Source organism: Canis lupus, chromosome 5 (genome assembly GCF_011100685.1).
Source record: "Canis lupus familiaris isolate Mischka breed German Shepherd chromosome 5, alternate assembly UU_Cfam_GSD_1.0, whole genome shotgun sequence".
Classification (NCBI taxonomy): Eukaryota; Metazoa; Chordata; class Mammalia; order Carnivora; family Canidae; genus Canis; species Canis lupus.
In genome coordinates, this window is record NC_049226.1 from 64,899,339 (window position 1) to 64,921,099 (window position 21,761).

At 58.9% G+C, this 21,761-nt stretch overlaps 1 protein-coding gene across 2 annotated transcripts in view; it reads left to right on the forward strand.

Annotated features, from left to right (window-relative positions):
* Positions 1-16,563: 16,563 nt before the first annotated feature.
* Positions 16,564-21,761, forward strand: part of CBFA2T3 (CBFA2/RUNX1 partner transcriptional co-repressor 3) — an 85,987-nt gene continuing 80,789 nt past the window's right edge. For both annotated transcript variants that reach the window (XM_038538044.1, XM_038538045.1), the window contains exon 1: positions 16,564-16,994. In XM_038538044.1, the coding sequence (XP_038393972.1) occupies positions 16,907-16,994 (88 nt within the window). In that variant the 5' untranslated portion in view covers positions 16,564-16,906. The remainder of the gene's footprint in view (positions 16,995-21,761) is intronic.

Below are 21,761 nucleotides of genomic sequence, written 5' to 3' on the forward strand. Positions count from 1 at the left end.
GGTGCTGAGAGCATTTCCCAAGCTCCAGAAGGAGACTTGGATCCTCCTGCCACGTGTCGGCTGGAGCTGGCAACCTCCAGGAATAGCTGGGCCCATCAGGGGTCATGTGCACCTGATGGCCCAGATTAGGGACCTATTAGGGCACTGGCAGGTTGTATTCAATCGATGCTGCTTTTGACTCAGTCTCAAAACTGATATTGTTGGCCAAGTGCAGTGTGACCAGCTCCTTTAGGGTCTGTCCAGGCCGCTCGAGTGAGACCAACGCCACAGGCTGTGAAGCAGGTGGCCAGCAGAGTGGTGCCAGGGCCGCAGTGGGTCAGTCACACCCGCGCCCAGCTCATGCACGCAGGCCCGCCCACCAGGAGCCTGCACTCCCGGTTAGATCCAACCCTGTCCATATCGCGCTTTCGTCCCGGGAAGCCAGGGGTGAGGCCGGTGCAGGGGTGAGGTTCAGGATAGTTAACTGTTACGGGCTGAACCGAGCCCCTGTAAATCCACATTCAGGTCGTGACCTCCCATACTGTGTAACTGATCTACTTGGAAATAGTGTCATTGCAGGTGCAATTTGTTAAAATGACATCGTCAGGGTGGGGTGCCAACCCAGGATGACTGGTGTCCTCACAAGAAGGGGACGTTTGGACACAGAGACCGACACACACAGGAAGAAGCCCAGTGGGATGGAGGCAGGGATGGGCGGTGAGTCTATCGTCCAAGGAACGTCGAGGACGCTGGCAAACCAGCAGGAGCTGGGGGGAGGCCCTGGATGGAAACAGCCCCACAGGCACCTTGGGCTCGCGCTTCTGGCCTCCAGACTGTAGCAGGACAGGTTTCTGTGGTTCCAGCTGCCCGGCATGTGGGACGTTGTTACAGCAGCCTCGGGACACTTGCACTTACCATCAGAGCAGCCTGGCCATCAGTGTGGGGCTGGAGCAGGTGCCCCCAGACCTGGTGGCACTCCTGTAAATCCTAGATGGAGGAGGTCTTGGGGGGCTGGCACAACAGCATCTGGGTCCAGAACTTTTCATCATCCCAAGAGGAAACCCCACACTCAGGACTACTCACTCCCCATTTCCCTAAAGCCCTCATTCCAGCCCCCAAAAACCATGAATTTGTTTCCTGTCTCTGGATTTGCCTGTTCTGCACGTTTCGCAGACATGGACTTACACATGTGGCTTTCTGTGACTGGCTTCTTTCCCTTGGCATATGCTTTATGACCAGAATTTTTATTTTTTTATTATTTTTTAAAGATTTTATTTATTCATGACAGAGAGAGGCAGAGGGAGAAGCAGGCTCTGTGCAGGGAGCCCGACGCGGGACTTGATCCCAGGTCTCCAGGATCACACCCTGGGCTGAAGGCAGCACTAAACTCCCCGGGGCTGCCCCATGACCAGCATTTTTAAATGAAATAGAATAAAATGGAAAATACGTGAGTTAGGAACTGCAAACCTCCCTCCCCCCATGTCCTTCCCCAGCACAGAGCCCGGGGAACTAACTCACCAAGGCCTGGAACACGCAGGCACCTGCCCATGATGGTGACAACCGGACGGCCCAGGGGACGGGGAGACCGAGGTGGGGGCATCTCATAAAGGCATGTCAGGCAGGAAGGAGCATGTGGACTTAGCGGGCACTCTCAACACGGGACACAGAAGGTGAGGGAAGGGAACAGAAGCTGCACCCCCTCCCAGCCGCGGAGCCGCAGAACAGCCCTGCTTTCAGGCAGGAGCCAAAGATGGCACAGTGTGAGAGGAGAGACGACCGGGCCTCGGGGGGCCTTGAGGGGCTGCGGGTGGGGGCGGTGCACAGGCAGCGCCAGGGGCTTGTTTCCCTGTAAAAAGGGTAAGAAACAATGAGATGCAGGAAAGCACCACTGTCCTGTCAGGGCGAGGACCCTGGCACAGAGTGTGTGTGTGCATACGTATACACTCGTGTGGGGATAACAGGCATGGTATTCTGGAAGCCATGAGAGCATGTAAACATGGGGCAGGATCTAAAGTGTGCTCCACGCTGTAGATCACCTTCCACAAGGCTTGAAAGCCACAGGTCAGAACACAAGGACACTGGTTGATCTGATTCCTGCCTGACAGATGAGGACCCAGCTCCCCGCCGCTCCTCGGAGTCTGTAGGGTGCCCGCCGCCCAGGGGCCCTGGTCCCACATCTCAACCCTCCGGCCGGAAGCCTCAGATGCCTAGGATGCCCGAACCCAGGAGGTGCCAGGCTTGAGGGAGCAGCGTTTGGGGACCCTGGCCTCAGGGAGGGAAAGAAGTGCCTCAGAGGACCCTGCTTCCAACCTGCCACAGCTCCCACGGCCACTACCGGGGGCCCAGGCGCACCTGCGTCCAGTGAAAACCCCGGGTGGGGGCCGAGGACAGCCACAAGGCCCCTCTGTGCCCTCCCCTGCCTGGACACCAGCCCTCTGCCCTCTGCTGCTTGCGACAGCTGGTCTCCCTCTGGGCGGGCCCCAATTCCCATCCAGCCATCCACACCCTGCGACGGGACCAGCGCTCGCTCAGCTGTCCCTGGAACCACATAGGTGGTAACCTTAGGGCTGAAAGGAGGACGGAGGAAGGAGGCAGGGCCGTGGCCTCTGAGGCCCCTCTCTGTTCACATCTGCCAGGCGGCCCTGTTGTCTCTTCCTCCGGGTACAGATTCAGCTCCTCCGTCCACCTTCACCACTGCCTCCTGCTCCGGCCCTGGCCTCGGACTCCCGAATCTCTGCTGGCTGCTCTTGCAGCTTCTGCCTCGTCCTCGAGGGAGGGGCAGATGAGGATGGAGGGAACATCAGCCTTTTTTTTCCCCTCTCTTGAAATAAGGCCAGAAAAAGTGTTCATTACATAACTTCTTCGTGTGAATCCCAACACAAGATAAAAATGGTGGTATTTATTCAGTCCCAACCTCGTCTGAGGGGAGGTCTGAAGTGCGTAGGGAGCAGACAATGTGGCCCCGGGGAAGAGTGTTCTGGGCAGAGGCAGCTGCAGACGCAAAGGCCCTGAGGTGGCCATGCCTGGCTCCCAGCTGCTGTACCGCTGAGAAAAGCTTGGCTGTCAAGGCTTACAGTGGGGTCTCAGGGCAAAGGGCCCGGGAGACCTGGGGTCCCCACCTCCCAGCTGGCAGGGAAGGCTCTTTGTGGGTCCTGCCCCATGATGCTCCCTAGTTGGTGGGGGGAGGAGTTAGCCCCTTCCGGAGGAAGAGTTGTTTTGGCCGCGAGGCTCCTGGGGCTGGGGGGGTGGTGCAAAAGCGGGGGAAGCGGGCAGCAGGTGCCGCTTCTAACAGCTTTGACTGGCTGGCAGTTGCCTCTGAAATCCAGAGCACATCTGTGTTCATCAGTTGGCCAACAGATGGGCCTGGTTTAATATTTTTGGATTCAGTTAGACTCGGGGCTGATGTGAACCCATACGGAGCACAGGTGTGAGCAAAACAGCATCCTGCAGCAGGCGGGTGGGAGGGGATTGTTACAGTGGAGTGGAGGCAGGGCATGGGGCCTGCCTGGGGCTGGAGACCCTCCAGGTGCCCCTGGGGAAGGATGCTCCCCTGTCCCTCGGGTTTGGCTGCAGATTTTGATAGAAGTTTCTTGCGAAGCTCTGGATGCCGTAATCTCGCAGTCTGTCCTGGGGGTGATAACAGGCTGGCCAGCAGGGCTGGGCCCTCAGAGATAATTTGGAAGGAGGTGGAGCAGGGCCTGGGCAGAGCCAGATGGCCAGTGTCGCGGCTCATTTTCCCACCAGCAACTGCTTTTGTTACTTAATCGCGTCACAGGCAGGAAAGCCCCCGCCCTGTGCCCAGTATCTCCAGGGCCACCTTCTCGGCTGGCCGGGGGAAGTTCCCAGGACCACGATAACGCTGCCGGATGTGGCCTGGACTTCGCAGCTCCAACCAGGATCCTGCAGACAGCGCCCCCACCCCCCAGCAACTGTTTGAGATGGGAGCCGGGAGCAGTGTGACCTCTGAGGTGCCTCGGGGGCCCGGCCAGGAGGGTGTCCTGTGGCTGCCGTCCAGCTGGTCAGCAGCAGCCCCAGCCAGGGCTCTTCCTGCACTCAGGGTTCTGCAGAGAACAGCCTGCTTATTCCAGCCGATGATGGCAAAGCGGAGGCCCCGGGCTGTATCTGTGAGTCAGGGCCACAGGCACCGTGGCCTGAGCATGCGGCCATGGCTTCACCAGACGCCAACCCTGTTGCTCCCTGAGACCCACCACGTTTTGTGGATGTCCGTGGTTCTCCAAGGCTGAGGCAGCCCGTCGTGTCAGGCCCCCACGACTAGATGATTGCTGCTAGGCATGAGAGTCCTACATGAGGGGCCCCGCTCCCCTGCCCCCGGTAAACACACACGCACATACGTATACACGCATGCGCATACGCATGCAGGGGGCACAGCAGGTCACACCTGCTTCCTGGGCTGAGCATTCACTCATTCAACAGATATTCATCAGCACCTGCTGCGTGTCGGCCACGGCTTCAGGTGCTGAGGATGCGGCAGAGAAGAGACAGGCAGGTGCCTGCCCTCTGCAAATATAAATAGCAATATTTGGTGAATGGATGGAAAGTTAAAGAAATTAAGATGCTTCATTTTAGAAGTAAGAATTGAGATTTCCAGTGCGAGCAATGAAGGCTAGCCTCTTCTGGGCTCCTGGCACGTGCTAGGCCACAGACACAAGTGTCCATGAATCTCCACAAGCCCCATGGCCACCCTGGCAGGAAGACACGGCTGACAGTCCCATGACCTTAGGAGGGGACACCGGTGTGGTGGTGCAGTGATGGGTGCAGCCGCCCTCTGGGAGGGGATGCCGACCCCCACGGCACACATCCCTAATCAGCAGCAGCCCGGTTGGGTGGGAGGGGTCAACTTGGGTGGAGGGAAATGCAGCTGCTGCTCCCACAGAGCCCCCCGGAGTGGAGAGTTTACACTTCCCGACCCCCGCCCAGGAAGGGAGGGGAGACAGCTCATCCCCTCCCAAAGGCAAGGACCATAAGGGATGTGCCCTTCTAGCTAGGAGGTTCCTAGGACCCTTCAGTCAATGAGCGGGAAGGGGAGACCCACCTGGAAGTTCTAGGAAAGATCCCACCCCAGGTTCCTTTTCTTCCTTCCTTGAATGTCATGGTCAGGAGCTGTGGGCGCCAGAGTCATGGCAGGCATGTTAGAAGCGTGAGACCAGCAGCCCGCACACGGGGGAGGGCAGAGCAAGGCTGGAAAGAGCCTAGGAGCCCGATGACATCACCAGCTGGCTGCTCCTCATCCCAGGGCACCTTCCTCCAGGTAGTCCCAGAACTGTCTGTGTTTGCTGGACCACTGCTGGCTGGCTGATCTGTTCCTTGCTGCTGACAGCGTCCCCACAGAAACACACAGCGTTGTGCCTGTGAGCCCCTGGGCTTGATGGTGACAGTCCTTGAGGGGAGACATTCTGCCAGTAGGTACTGACCTGCCCCCACCCCCCAGGGCTGCCAGGTGGGGGAAGGAGGCAGGAGTTCTGAGGTTTGCAGTGTAGCCAGGGGAGACATCTGAGCCCTCCTTCTTCCCTGAGAAGACAGTCCTGCATCAGGCCACCTGGTTTGTCCCTGGGGCTTCAGGCAACACCTGGCTCTTCCCCAGCCTGGGTGGGAGCCAAGAGTAAGATGGAGAGAAATAACAGTGCTGCTGAGGTGCTGGGGTCCCCAGGCATGTGCACCAGCCACCTGCCCTGCTGCCCCGTCAGTACCCGCTTGGCAGGCAGGGAGAGTCTTGGGAGAGAACCTGGCAGCCAGCGAGGGGCAGGGCTAGGCCAGGTCCGTCAGAGCCCAGACCCCACCCCCCCCCCAGGGGCTGCTAACCCCCAGCAGGTGGAGACACAGGCTGGCCCGCCACGAGGAAGGGAGGCAGCTGGAAGAGGAGCCATATGGCCCAGATTCCCAGCTTCCAGGCGCTGAGCAGGACCTCACCTCCCAGCTACTCTCGTGGCTGAAAATATTTACATCCAAATACGTCCTGATATGCCATATTTTTGCCTCAAGGCAGCCTGGGAGTCTGTCCTCACCACCTGGGAGGGAGTTGTGCCTGGTTAGGGAGGGTTTGCCTTCCAGGAACTGACAGCAATGCTGCAAGAAGCCCCTGACAAAGCAGCCCCACGGGCAGGTGGGTGGGCGTAACCCCCCCACCCCCCACCCCAGTCTGTGGGATCTGAGACAGGACCATGAGGCTGAGCCCCACCTGCTGGGCACTTGCGGCTCCAGGCCTTGCCTGTGCTGCCCTCTCTGCTCAGAGCTGCACCCCACAGGGAGGCATCGTCTCACCCCAGCTCAGGAGAAGCCCCCTCAGAGCCGGAGGCACACCTTACCGGGCATGCGGCCTGAGCCTATCCTGTTCCTCATTCTGCTGTCTTGCCATTCCTTGTTGTGTCAGACCTGGGAGGCAGGACTCGGCCCTGCTCACGGAGTTGCCCCTCGCAGAGGACAGCTCATCCCATTCAGCACAAGAACAAGTGACATGTGGAAGGAGAGTGCATGGGGGGGGGGGGGTCAGGAGTGGAGTGGGTCGCCCAGGTCCCCATAGAAATGCTATGGGCTGGGACGTGTCCCCACAGAATTCCTATGTTGAAGCCCTGACCCCCAGGATCTCAGAATGTGACTATATTTGGAGATACGGTCTTTACAGTGGTGATTAAATTAAAATGAAGCTGTTGGGGCAGCCTGACCCCTCTGACTGGTGTCCCATGAGAAGAGGAGGTTTGGACGCATAGGGAAGCAGCAGGACTCGGGCACACGGTCCTGCTCGGGGTGTTTACATTGGCTTTATTCATGATTGCCAAAACCTGGGAGCAGCCCAGGGGTCCCCTGAGTAGGCGATGGGTAAATAAACTGCGGCCCACCCACACAATGGAAGAGTATTCGGCCCCTAAGAGAAGGAGCTGGCAAGCCACAGACAGGCACAGAGGAGCCCACAGGAGACGCTGCGCGCAGTGTGACCCCAACCACGTGACACCTGGAAAAGAAGTACCATGGGGCAGTCAGGAGGTCCAGGGACCAGGTCCAGGTGGAAGGCAGGGACCAGCAGGAGGGGCCCGGGGACAGTGAATATACTGGTTGGTGTAACGATGGACACACGTCTTTACACAGGTGTCCAACACCTAGCATGACCCTGAGCTGGACCATGGATTCTGGGTGGTGGCAGGTGAGGAGCTGCTGCGGGATGTGGATGTGAGGGAAGCTGCGTGTGGGCGGAGGGCACTTCCTCCCAGTGTCACTGTGAACCTAAAACCGCCCTAAAAAGTAGTCTATTTAAAACAAACAAACAAATGAAAATCCAGCCCCATGGAGCTGATCTCCTAGTGAAGGGACAGGTAATACACAAAATAAATACATAAACTGTTTATCGCATCAGAAAGTGACACCTGGCATTTGAGAAAAAGTGAGGAGGAGGAGGGGTCATGGGTGGCAGGACAGGAAAGGGTGGGGGATGCGCTGAGCTAGGTCTGTGTGGGAGGAGCTCTCCGGGTGGAGACAGTGGTCATGCCAAAGCCCTGGGGCACTGAGCCCGGCCTGTGCATGGACCCATAACTAGACCAGAGTGAGTAGGTGCAGTGTGGCAGCTGAGGAGGTTGGAGACCCCCCCTTAGATTCCTGGTCCCTCCCTTCTCCCTGCAGGAGCCCCTGCAGACCCCAGGGGACAGAGTTTATTGGGGCACCTGCAGCCTTCCTGTGGTTTCTGGGTGCCCCAGGACCCTCAGATTCCCTACCATGGATCTCAAGACCCTTTCCCCAAACTTCCTGGGGACTGGGTGAGCTTGGAGAAGCCGGAGAGGGGCTGGAGGGGGTTCCTGGACATGGGAAGGAGTCAGCTGGAAGGACAGTGAAGGCCAGAGCCAGCTTCCAGATAGCCAAACGACAAATCTGTCACATTCTGTGAAAATGTGGAGACAGGGAATAAGATTGGTCCTCCACACAGGGACCTCTCCCCTGTGATCTTCCAGTTTTCCCCTGAGAAGACCCTGTCCCACCCCAAGCGGAGCACCCAGGTGTGCTCTGAACTTCGTACCACCTGCCTCAGGGAGGGGGCCCCAGGGACCCCTGAGGGTATAAAGTGGGATGGGGGGTCTTGTTCTCAGACCTCCATCTTAGCAAGGAGGTCCCCAGAGTCTCAGGGAAGCCCCCATCCCTGCAGGGATGACTGACAATGTCAGAGTCCTGGTGCTGACCTCATATGACCCCCTGCACAGGCCTAGGCCACTTTGACCCTACAGGAGTGGCCGCCTCCCTCTACAGGTGCATCAGGCATGTCGAGGATAGATGTGCTCTGCTGGCCTCAACTCCTGTGTCCCAGAGTGGACAGGAAATGTGGCAAAATTGGAGCAAGGTTAAACAGGCCTGGTGACGTCCACAGAACCTCTGAGAAGTGGCCAGGTCACAGAAATAAAGAGATACATGAATAGATGCTTGTCACTGTGGTAGGGGACCTGTCCGTCAGGACTGCCTGAATTGCCACGTTCAGAACATAACTCAAGCTAGCTCAACCACAGCAAAGTTTTAGTGCTTGTAACACTGACATGCATGAAGGTTTCAGGCATGGCTGTATCCAGGGGCTCAACAATGTTATCTCATCTGGTGCTCGAGCTTCTGCTCTGCTGGTTTCTGCCTTCCAGGCACAACGTCCAGTGCAGCTTCAAAGTCAGCCCATCACAAACCTCAACCACATCTGTGGATCCATCCCAGGGAAGACTCCCACAGGCTGCCCTGGGTCATGGGCCATCTCCTTTGATGGTGGGAGTGGGTTGCATGACTGTATCTCCCTGGGGGAGGAATTCCCCAGAAGAATCAGAAATGGGTGGGAAGAGGGCCAGCCCCAGGTGTGTGATGCAGCTGGTCCCAAGGGACTGAGAATTTCTGACGTGTTACCAGGGGAGGCTGACGCTGCAGACTGGCACCACGCTGGGAGAAGCCCTCTCTTCTGCTCTATACCCTGGGATATTGAGGGTCTGGAATGAACAAGTGCAGAGCAGGGGGTGGTGATCTGGGGCCACGGGAACCTCAGGAGCAGAGGCACAGAGGTGGCCTGGGCCCAGCATCCCCAAGGCGGGGCAGCCAGGAGCCAGAGAAGTCACATGAGCCTGCACGTGAGCCTCGGCAGACTGCTGGCCGCGCCCCACAGTCCAGGGAGCTGCTGCCTGCCGAAAGGCTGCTGTAGGAATTTGAATTTTAGCAAGTGAAAGTTGGGGATTTGAGGCATCATGCAAGTGACAGCAGAGGTGGAGGGGGCCCTGCTCTGGTCACAGTGAACTAGGGCCTCATGGGCAACATGGTGAACCTCCAAACAATGAACCTCCAAACGGCAAGAGAAGCACACAGGAGGGGGCATAATTAGTCCAAAGTCACTGTTGCCAACACCCAGGGGGCATGAGGAGCATCCCCTGGATATGCTAGATGCAGGACACACTGCCTTCAGTGGGATGGGTGAGCTCCCTTCTGCTGTGAAGTTTTATTCCTTAAAATGAGAAGATCTGACATCTAAAATGTTGCAGTCTAAGTGAGGTTGGAGGGTGGTGCACATGTGCAGTATGGTCTCTAAACTAGTATGTGATGGAAAAAATGTTAATGTGAACTTAAATTTATTTATTTGTTTGTTTGTCTATTTGACAGAGAGAACAGAGCAGGGGAGGGTCAGAAGGAGAGGGAGGGGGCAATGGGTGGCTCAGTGGTTGGGCGTCTGCCTTTGACTCAGGGCTTGATCCCGGGTCCTGGGATCGAGTCCCACATCAGGCTTCCTACAGGGAGCCTGCTTCTCCCTCTGCCTGTGTCTTTGCCTCTCTGTGTGTCTCTCATGAATAAATAAATAAAATCTTAAAAAAAAAAATAAAAGAGGGAGAGGGAAAAGCAGGCTCCCCGCCAAGCAGGAAGCTTGATATGGGGCTCAATCCCAGGACCCCGAGACCATGACCTGAGCCAAAGGCAGATGCTTCACCAACTGAGCCACCCAGGTACCCTATGAACTTAAATTTTTTTAAAGCAGAGAAATTTTAAAATATACAAAGATTCTCTCCTGATGGACACAGGCCAATTTCTACTACAATCCAAGGAAAGATCATTTCCTTGTGATAGGACCACAGTGATGTGCACAGAGATGTGGTTGGGATCATGTGGCTTCTTCAAAACAACCAACATCTGCAACGTGGCACTTTGGGGAAGGTCAGGCCTGGATGCTTCTCATCCCCAGGATTCCGGGCCCCTGGAATGGCCTTGTTGCCTCTGGCCAGGCCTGAGGAGTAGCCCAGCAGCGAGGACCCTTCCCTCGGGATCCCCTGCGAAGCCTTACTCCAGTCTCGGGGCTGTCCCTATGAAGGCACGCAGAATGCCCCTCAGCTCGGAGGGCCTGGCCAGCGCGCGTACTCGTTTCCACCTGACCCCACCATCACATATCACTGACCAGTTTGTTTAGCTCGCGTTGATGCTCATCTTTGTAGTTCCCAGGCTTCGAGCTGTGTGAGTAGAATGTTCTGGAAGACTCTAGAAGGTCGGTGCACTGAAGCCAATCTCCCCTTTTAAGCTGTTGCCAACCACAAGGCTGGATGGAGAGGAGAAAGAAGGGCCAACAGGAAGGGTGGCGTCCATGCCCAGAAGAGGGGTTTTCTCCCAGGATTGGGGTAAGCTAAGCCTGGCCCTGTGGCCCCAAAGGCTCATTGAGAGCCTGCTGCTAAAGTCGGGGGCCGGATGATGCGGGCTGCTCTGCAGGCAGGGCGTTCAGCCCGGAGAGTCAGAAAGAAACCAGGACCCAGGACCGGGGCCAGGGAGCTGACTCAGCCCACCCCACCCTCCACCTGGGGCACCTCAAAGGGAAAGTGGCCTCAGGGAAGGGGCTTTCCCCATTTGCAGCATGGCTGCTCAAGGGAGCAGGGGGGCAGCACCCCAGGACCCCAAGGATGCCACTGTGCAGGCGGGTGGCAGCAGGCAAGGATCCATCCCCTAGGAGTGCCAGGTCCTGCAGTGGGGAGAGTCTCCCATGTGTGGCCAGCTTCCCCCTGCTCCAGCCTCTGTTCCCTATTCTGTGGAACGGGCAGCCTTGCATGGGCTTGATGCTGCAGGAAAGACTGGGGGCGGGCGAGGAGCAGAGAGGCCCAGGCCAAGGGGCAGTGGGGGCCTCATTGCAGCAGGACCCTCTACTCTGCCTCCTGTGGTCCTCTGGGCCTCCCCCAGATGCAGCCTGGATCCCAACCCCCAGCCCCCTCGCTGTGCCCCAGCAGGCAGCTTGGCGGCTCTGCTCAGAGCCTCATGGCAGGATGTGATCCTCTCCAGCCTCATCAAGGCAGCCGGGCGGTGGCGGGGGGGGGGGGGGGGGGGGGGGGGGCGGGGGGGGGCGTTGGGGGGGGGCAATGGGAATCTGCTGTCATTCTGTCGCATTAGCATTGCATCCTTCCCTAGATGCTGCCCTTGCTGGGGCTCAGCCCCGAAGCCCCTGTTTTGCTCACTGAGCACGTGGGAGAAGGCTTGCCCACTTGACACAGCAAGCCAGCCAGGTCGACTGTCCCTGCTCCACGCCCACTGCCAGCCTCGGGCAGCCCATGTCATCCTGGCACAGGCCACTGAGCCAGGCCTCCCCAACTCTGGGGACACCCTACACCTTCACCCAGGCTCCAAGGCCCACCCTGAGCAGCTGGGCCCAGAGCACCCCAGCCTTAGCACCCATGGTCTTCAGAGACAACCCCCCGGGGGCCCGGGCCCAGGGATCCACTTCCCTGGAACCAGCCAGAGAGCTGGGAATTGGGGGGTTGAGGAGAGCTGGCCATTCCCTCTGTTTCCCCTGGAGCAGGAGAAGATGGGATTAGTGGGACTGATACCAGGAAGGTCACAGATGAGGGCAGACACCGGCTTGTGTACTCACTCAACCACACAGGAGGCTTGGCTGGACCCAGCTGTCCTCCAGAGGAGTGAGTCCCATCCCGGGGCTGCTTTCCCATTGGTGCTGGGAGACAGGCCCGCAGTGCCCACAACCCACGGTGCTAATGTGGCATGGGGCATCCAGGGGCTGTGGGAGCACTGGAGGGTTCTCCCTGAGGGCTCCAAGGAACTTGTGGGAGATGAGGTGAGGCAAGGTTCTGTGGGTGGGGTTGGGGAAAGCCTGGGGGTGATAGAAGCGCCATGGGGGGAAATGCTCTCATGGGGGAAAGGGGCAGAGCATGGAGGACTCGTGGCTCACCTCTGAAGTCCGGCTGGATCATGGGGCCAAGGGCAGTGGCTGAAGGTTTAGGAGGAGGAGTGGGGTGACCACAGTGTGGTTGGGGCAGATCTTTCTACTGTTGTGTGGGAGGGCTGGGGGGAGGACCAGGCTGCTACAGACACCTGGGCCAAGGTTGACAGGAGCTGTAGGCAGTGGAGAGAAAGTCCCTCTCTCCCAGAGGGCTGTCCAGCATGGGGGCTTTGGCTCACCATGCAGGACCACCAGAGGGATCGACTAGGCTTGGTTTAGGAAGAGCTTTCTAGAGCTAACATCCCCTGCTGGGGGTGGGCATGACCAGACAGTGGGGGCGGGCACTCAAGCCTTCCCAGTGTGAGGGTCTCAGGAGGACCACTGGCAACCTTGACGGAGCAAGGGTCTCTATGCGAATTGTTTCATGGACTCCTCACCACACCCTGCGAGGTAGATACCATGGTCCTCTTATTTTCCAGTTGGGGAAACTGAGCCCCAGGAGCACCCAGCAAAGATGGGTAATGTGGGGGTGGCCCTCGAGATCCTTGACTCCAGAAGCCTCAGAGTAGCAGGTTCACTAAGGCGGGAGGGCCCTGGCTGAGGCAGTGCACGGGAGGGGTCTTCAAGATGAGCTAGAATAGCAGTTCTTTACTTAGAATTCAGGGGGGTCCGTGAACTTAATTAGGAAAATAATTGCGTCTGTAGTCCACTAGCCTCTAACCAAAACCTAGCATGTCCTTTAACCGTGAACGTAGGCGTGCCACATGCCCGGGACTTCAGCAGCAGCAGAGCCAGGTGCACCTGCTGTGTTTGTAGGCCATGGCCGCCTGTAGCGGGGATTTCAGGGGGTTCAGCCTGACATGTCCTATCACATTTCACAATGCAGTTAACGCTCATCACAACTTCAAACTCATGGTTGAATAAAGAAGCACATGTATTAGAAGGGTGTTTTGTTTTTTTTTTTAACATTTTGGCAACTATATTTGAATATAATTGGTTTCCTTTGTATTCTATGAGAGCATTTGAGTTCTTGAAAACATTTTGAGAAAAGGCCCATGGGTTTCACCACTAAAGGGGCCAGCCCCAGGAGGGCTGAGACTGGTGGTTTAGGATCAGCCTTCTCCTGGGCCGTTTCCAGGGCGGGCTCCAGCAGAGCTGCCCTCCCCGCCGCCAGGAGGTGTGCCGTAACTAACTGCAGCCGGAGATCCCTGGAGCCCTGCCTGTAAGTGCAGTTTCCACGTTTATGCCCAGCCAAGCACATGGTTCCTTCCCTGGGGCTCTGGGTTTACTCAGCGGCACCCTGAGCTGGGCGGTGGTGGGTGGGGCATTTACTCTCGGGCCAGCCTCATCTGTTCTGCCCTGAGTAAGCACATGGGGGCAGGATTTTTGCTGTCCCATCCCTGTTGTCTACTACCATTTGGCCACATCTCACCCAGGACCTGAAAGCAGAGGTTGACAGTCTTCTCAACTCTGGGCTAGAGAGTGCAGACCCATCTTGGTTGGAGCTGCTTACACCCCCATCTCACCTATTCTGGGGCTTCTATCCTCTTGTGACTTGTATCTCTTTTGGGGGCTTTGTGACTGCGGACCTCACTTTGTGGGCCTGGTCCCTCTTCTGTAAAGCAGGCTGGCATGAGATTTGTATAGAATCGTGTTTCCACTGATCCACCCATCCATCCACCCATCCACTCAAACATTCACTCATCCACTCACCCACCCACCCATCCATCCACTCATCCATCCACCTATCCATTCATCTACCCATCCACTCAAACATCCACTTATCCACCCGTCCATCCATCCATCCACCCATCCATCCATCCATCCATCCATCCATCCATCATCCATCCATTCATCCACCCACCCACCTATCCATCCATCTACTCATCCATCTATCCATCCAACCACCTAACCATCCACCCATCCACCCACCCTCCATCCATTCACATATCCATCCATCCAACCACCTATCCATCCACCCATCCACCCATCCATCCACTCACCCATCTATCCACTCATCCATCCATTCATCTACCCACCCATCCATCCACGCATCTATCCATCTACCCATCCATCCATCCACTCATCCATCTATCCATTCAGCCATCTGTCATCCATCCATCATCTATTCATCCACCCATCCATCCACCCACCCAGCAGTCATGTAGGCTCCTATATGCTAGAAAAGGAGGCAGAAATAAGACACTCAGACTATCAGGCTTCCCTGTCCACCTCTATCCAGTCTCATCTCTCACAGTCTCCCATTGGCCTCCCTCTAGCTCTCTGGCCATCTGCAGATTCTGAAAGCCAGGGAGAAAGACCCCCTTGGCGCCCCTCTACATGGAATTCTCTCCCCCAACATACCCAGGGGGAGCTCCTAATTGACCCCTCAGACATAGCTTCCCAATCACCTCCCTGACTGTCCCATAGGCCACATCTATTGAGAGCTTATTGATTGAATGTTTGTCTCCCCTAGGTTCTCAGGACACAGGACAGCTGTGTAATGCCCACATGGCCCCATAGGTGTTTGTAACGGAGGGCAAGAGGAGGACAGGTCAGACAGTAGTGGTCTCTGGAGGGAACAGCACCGGGCCAGCATGGGCAGGCATGGCACCCTACCCCCTCCCTCCTGCACCCCCTCCTGCTGCAGCCACTTCCTCCTTGGCTCCTTATCTCCCAGCTCTGAAAGCCACAGCCAACGTCTGCTTCCCCACAAGCACCAACTGCCTGGTCAGGGAGGGGCAGGCAGGGAGTGGGCAGGTGCCCCCAAGGTGGTCACCAAGGGTCAGGGCCGTCCCCACTCCCCTCTCAGGGGCAACTCTCTACTCCTTCCAGCCAATCCCCCATGGGCCCTGCTGAGTAGAAAAGCAGACCAGACAGGAGGCCTCTTCCCGAAAGTGGAAGTGTCCCATCTGTGGGGGATGCTCCCTGCAGGTGTGAGCCTTGAACATCTGCCCGGCCTGGGGGTGGGGGCTGCCCCACCCGGGTGCTGACCTGCAGCCTCCACAAGCGTCTGTGCCCCCAAGTCTTTCTCCCTGGTGGCACTGAGGGGCCTCACCATGAACAGCCTAGAAAGCAGCTGCAAGGACAAGGCGCCAACACGCATGCTGACCGTGGGCCGGGCCATATGCACGGCTGTCCCCTGCAGACAGTCCAGGACCCAGGGGACCTGCCCACCCTGCTGCACACCAAGGAGAGGCAGCCAGCTTGGCCCTTGGACCATCAGTCCTGCTCTGAGAGCACAGGTGGGCAGGGAGGAGGGGCTATGAGGACCAAGTTGAGGCATAGGGACCAGCCTCTGGCTCACAGGACCCTCCCTTCCACCTGACCTCTGGGGGCAGGGGGCAGGCTGGGGAGGGCATGCACATTGAAGCCCCTTCCAGGAACAAGCAGGGTCTTATCCCTGTGCCAGCTTCAGAAGGACCCCCACAGAAGCCACCGTGACAAGGCGGTGGGGAGGGTCTCCCTCAGTGCTCTATCTCTTCTGCGCTCCTTCAAGTACTCACCACGTGCACACATCCCTGAGAAAGTCAATGCAATCAAATCAAAATAGCACAGAATCCTGTGTGCCAGCTCCGGGCCTGCAGGCCATGGCTCTAGCCTCCTTAAGGCCTCTGAGCCCACCGCTGTGGATGTGGGGCCCGCTGTCTCCCCAGAAGCCCCTTGCTCTCTTGCCTTCCATATGTGCCCTTCTCAGTATCTACGAGGTACTTGGCACTGCCTTTGCTGAGTGCCCAGTGGGGAGGGTGGTCCGGGACACAGAGGCTCTGACATGGTTTCTGGAATCCCTCAGGCAGGGGGATCAACTCCATTTCCCTCAGCAGATCCCAACCACACTGGTCACTCTTCTCCCAAGGCACCCATTGGGAAGTGGGGAAAGGTCTCCAAGGAGCCCCAAGCCAGGAGGCCAAGCACAGAGAGGAGTGTCTTTGCCGGGCCGACAGTGGTCCTTCTAGGGTGGGTGGGGGCCAGGAGGCCCCGGGCAGCCTAGGGGGATCCCAAGGGGGCCAGGGGTAGGTGCTGGTCAGGGCGCACCCCCAAGCCTGACTCCAGGGCAGGGCAATGCTCACAGAAGCGGCCCCAGAAAGGTGGGCTCTGGGGAGAGTCTACCTGAGGGCAGGGGAGGGTGGAGGGGGTGAAGCACCCCAGGCTGCAGGTAGGGCTGGGTGCGAGCTTCGGGGTGGGGGAGCATGTTGGGTCGGGGGCTCCGTCGGCCTGAACACTGTCCCCCAGCCCTGGTCGAGGAAACATGCCCGGCGATTCAGGCCATCCAGGCTGCAGGTGGGTGGGGTGTCACCAGGCCGCGGGAGGAGGAAGTTGTTGGAAAGTCAGACCGGAATGGCCGTGAGGGAAGGCCGGGCAGGGCCGGGCCCAGATGGTTCCTGCTGAGGAAGCGGTGGGCACAGCTGCAGGCTGCTTCCCCGGCCCCAGCCGTACTATCACGGTGACACAGCTGGCTGCCTCGCCTGCTGGCTGCGGGGAGACCTCCCCCACCGGCGCCTCCCCAGGCCCGCCCTGCATCACATGAGCCCCTGCGGCCGCCCGCCCCTTCCCCAGGCTGGCGGGCAGCGCAGGAGGCCCGGAGCTGTCTGGGGCCGGAGGCCTCCGCTGTGAGAAGGCCAGGCTGGCTGTGGCCTCCCATCCGTTCCCCACGCGGTCGGGAAAGGCGCTCCAGCAGCTCTGGGGCGCTGGCCTCGTGTCGGCCCCAGAAGGCTGCCCACCACTCGCCCGGCACCAGGACTGTCTCCCAGACCCACCTCTGGACCCATGTCCCGGGCATCCCCCTTGCTGGACAGCAGGCTCCCGGCGTCCACCAGCGGCTCAGTGCCCCGGGGTCCCAGGAAGGGCGGCCCAGGTAAGGGGATGACAGGGGTGGGAGGGGCGGGGGGCAGCTGGAGCAGGTGGCTGGAGTGTGACATCTCCAAGCTGCTGCCTGCCCGGCTCTGTTGACAGCACGAGTCAGCCGTGTTGACTCACCTCAAACACCAACACAGCCTCCCCCAGGGCTCGGTCCCACACAGCTGGGACAGGTGGCCCCAGGATGACCTGGCAGGTGCCAGGCTGGGTGTGGCTGCCCCACCCCGAGGCAGATGCTGGAGGTGGGCCTGCTCAGTCCCACCTAGGAGGGAGTGGGCTGTCTTCCTGCGTGGGCAGGGTCCCAGGAGTCGGTGAGGAAGGTGGTGGGTGCCCAGAGCCCTCCTCCTAGGAGGACAGCAGGACTTAAGGTTTGATGAAGACACCGAGGCCACAGGGAAGGAGTGCTGGCCCAGGGTCCCAGGATCAAGTCATGGTCCGGGACTCAACCCCAGTACCCCTCGATGAGCAATCTCTGCCAAGACTCTTGCCCTTTGGAGCCGTGTCAGAGGGAGGTGGGGGGCAGGGAGGACCCAGGCTGTTCCCCTTCCCCATGGGCTGCTGACTCTGGAGGAGGCCGCCCTGACTCCCCTTGACCCCTGCAAAGTCCCTGCAAGCCTTGTAGGATGTCACCCCAAGACCTGGGAGGCCGGCATAGCTGCAAGCAGGCGGCCGCTCTCCCCAGCCCACACCCTGTGGCCATGTGCAGAGGAGACTTTGGAACCTTCCAGAGCTCACAGCCCCAAATCCCACTGATGCAGCCACATCCAGAGTCCAAGTGGACCCCTGACACTCATGTCCAGCAGGCCGACCCAGGGGTATCTGTCACCTGCTGCTGTCCAGGGGCCCCAGGGCCAGCCCCCGACACTGGCTCCATCAGTCACCTGATACATCCAGACTAGCACGCCAGGTGGGCACAGGGCCACCCTGACACACAATAATGGATGTGCCATTGACTTCTACTAAGTGTGGATGATTCAGATACCTCCCGGGAGGTACCAGGTCGCTGGCCCGGGGCGCAGTCCCCCACCCCTCGGGCTGGCCAGAGGCTCTGGTCCCATCAAGTTCCTGGTGGGTACCACAGCCCCCTCCCTTCCTGGGGCAGCCCCCGCTGTCCTGGAACTAGCAGCCTGGTTCTGCTACCCACCACTGTGCCCTCGGGCCAACCCGTCCTCACCTGGGCCTCAGTTTCCTCGTGTGTCACATCCTGTCCTCTCACTCCCTGATGGAGTGTAGGAACGGCTTCTCAAAGACTGAGGAGGAAAGGGCAGATGGGGGGGCGTCGTGCAGGAGAGTTGCTGGTTGCTATTTTGTTTGGATGGGGTGGGGGGTTAGCCCATGGGAGGAATCTGAGGCCAGGAGGTGTCAGTGAACACGGCTGTGGTCACAAGGTCCCCATGGCGTCGGCTGGTCTTCAGGCACCCAGAGCAGATTGTCTGGGTGGACCTCTGGTGCAGAATCCCAGCCACCGATCGATTGGCCCTGGGTTGGCGCTTGCTTGGGGGGCTCACAGAGCAGTGGGTTTTGGGCTGGTGTGCCAGACTGGGGACTTCTGTGGGCACAAGAGTCCTGAGATGCTCTTACACCCTGTCTTCACGCTGGGAGCCATCCTGCCCCAAGGCTGCCCGAAGGAAGGCACCACGGAAGGAAGCAGGGGGTGGGGCCCAGCTGGGGGAGCCTTGGGAGGTCTGGGGTCTTGGGGGCCAGGACAGGCCTGTGGGAAGCACGGCTCTACCTTGCAGTTTCTGGGGCCCACAGGCACCCCGAGAGTCCATGAAAACCTTTGAGACCCCAAAACATGTAAAATGGCTCTGAACTATGAACAGGACAATGGAAAGTGACGTCTTTGAAGGGTGGTATGCAACCTTTCTGTCTGAGGGCAAGTGTCTCTGAACGCCACTCTGGCTGCCCTCCTGCCTGGTAGGATGTGGGCACTGGGGACAGGGCACACAACCTTGCCACTCTGGCCATCGGAGTGCCGCAGAGCACTGGGCAAGCCCTGAGCAGCCTCGTTGGGGACCTGGGGACTCACCAGCCCTGTTTGTGGCAGAGGTCCAGGATTGCTCAGGACCCCGTGCCTGGTGGACCCGCTCGGGGAGGGAGTGGGGGCTTGACTGCAGAGTGAGAAGGAGTGGCTCCCTTCAGAGGAGTGATTACTTCACACGGATTGATTAGGCGCCTATTGTATGCACCAGGAGCTGTGCAGACACTTGTTCCCATTTTGCAGATGAGGACATTGACAATCAGGCTGCTGTGGCCCCCCGCAGGACAGGGGGAGGGGAGCCAGGATACCTGGGAAGGGGTCAGGACGGAAGTACTGGAAGCCCTCCAATGTAGCCTGAAGCAGAGGAGGCTGGAGGCAGACTACTATGATCACCCTAGGAGAGAAACTGAGTCAGGGCTCTTTGGTGCCACCAGAGAGGGACAAGGTGGGGTCCAGACTGCAGCTGACATGTGACCAGGGGGATAATGAGCATCCCATCCCTGGAAAAGTCCGAGTAAATGCAGACTAGGACGTTGGTAGGTGTGGGCGATATCCCACAGAAGGTCCCATCCTGACCCTGGAGGAGCCCAGCCTTGGGCCACCACAGTCACCAAGTGGCTTATCCACCCCAGGGCACTTCCAGCGCCATCCTCACCAGCCTCCTCTCGCTTTGCTGGACCCCAGGCTCTTCTCTGGCACGTTCTCCGCCAGGCAGGCCTTTCCCGCCATATCGACTTCCTGGGACCTCTGTGACAATTACCAGACACCAGGTGGCTTAGGAAAGAACTCTATTCCCTCCCAGTTCTGGGAGAGCCCAGGACAGGACAATCAAGGTGTGAGCCCCAGAGGGGGCTCCCGGGACTCCTGCTGTGGCCACGTCCCTCCAGTCTCTGCCCCTGTCTACACACATCTCCTCCTCTGTGTCCCTGTGTCCTCTCCCCTTCCTATAGGGACACTTACCATTGGATTTGGGCCCCCCCAATCCAGGTGAGCAGATCTCCAGCCGTCCCATGTGCATCAACGCATCAGGCTTGGGGGACAGTGCCCAGAGCCTATGGTCCTCTTCTGTCATGGCCATGGTCAGGGCATGGGCACGTGGCCACCAGCTGCCAGGGAGGCCCAGGACCTCCAGAGGGCAAGGCCATCCCTGCCCCGACGCCCCCACCCTCATCCACTCAGCCACGGCCCTGGGCCATGCTTGTAGGGACTGGCAAGACACTGGTATATTCACAGAGCGAAGGTCCAGGGCCTCTGGGGTTGGAGCGCATAAAGCCCCTGTTTGCCCACCACCCCGTGACCACCTGACCTGTGACATGGTCCGTGACCATCCACCCGCGTCTGTGTACAAAGTATTGTTAGTTAGCGAGTTTGTTGTTGGAGTTTGTGTGTGCCGTCGCCATGTGAGGGATGGCCCTCCCGTCCCTGCTCTGTTCCCACCTCCCACCTCCGCGTGCACTTCCCCTTCACTTAGGCCCCACCCAGACCCGAGGTGACAGACCTCACCCCTACCTCCTGCTCCCCTCTCAGACATGGTGCTGGGGGGTCCTAGGTCAGGATGGTGCCAAGCCCGCATGCCACAGAGAAGGATCCCAAGGTTCCCAGGGGCACACAGCAGGCAAGAGCAGAGGTGCAAGGAGCCCCTGCAGATGGAACCAGGAGGAGAAAAGCCTCCGAAGAGCCACTGCCAGATGAGCTGGTCCTGGCAGGAATCTAGCAGCACCCTGGCAGGGATGGGGAGCAGTAAAGGTCAAAGGTTAAACAGGTCTGGAGGCTGATCTCCTGCCTGAGGTGTGAAGGGGGGGAGGTGGGGTGCTGGGAGAGCCCAGGACAGGGACAGGAGTGGGGCTGTTGGAAGCCCCCAGCATCCCCCAAGGTCCCCAGATGGTCCCCCAGGGCACAGAGGTCCCCCAGGACAGACAGGAGCAGGGCACACAGCTCTGGACCAACAGGAGCTCTGGCCTCAGTCAAGAAGCTTGATTTCAGGTGCCAAACCCCCCAACCCCCGAGGCTCATGTCCTGACAAACAGGAAGTCCGACTCTGCTTCCCTGGGGAAAGCAGGGCTCCCTTCATCCTGCGGGAAATGTCGAGTGCTTTCCCCAGGGCCAGCACTTTCTGCTGGAACATGCCTGTCCCTTTCCCATGCCATCGCCACGCCATCAGCTTCCTGGGCCTGGCCCACGGGAGGATGCTCACCAGCCACCCCACCCATCCAACCCTGAATTTGAGCCCAAGAAGCTGGAGCTGCAGGGTGGGTGTGATCCAGGATGGCTTTCTGGAGGAAGCGGCCCCAGGAGCAGCTGCAGGAGGCAAAGAAGGCTTTCACTTCTCAAGGTATCTTGAGTGAAAAGAGACGCCCCCATGTTAACTTGGCTCAGCACCGGGCCACGTGGGGCTTTCTCACCCACTTTCACTTCCGTGACTATGGTTGAGCAGGGTAGGCGCAGCCAGAGGAGTGGCCCCGGGAGAGGCCAGAGCTGCCTACAGCTAAGCCAGGACTCTTCATCCAGTGCTCCTTCCCAGAGACAACTGCTCTGGATGAGGCCTCAGTAGCTGTTAGCCAAGGGAGGGGAGAGGATGGCGGGGGTAGCTCCTGGGGAGCAAGGAGCTCCCTGGGAGTTCCACCCACCCTCCGAGGGAGCGCCAGGCTGGCAGAGGTGCCCCTGGACTCCATGTCTTTCATATCACTTGTTACAGAGCCCGAGGTCAGGCTGCAGTGGGTACTGGTGAAACTCTTGTCATTAGAACACCGCATGCATGTCCCACTGGCACAGCTGCGGCAGGAA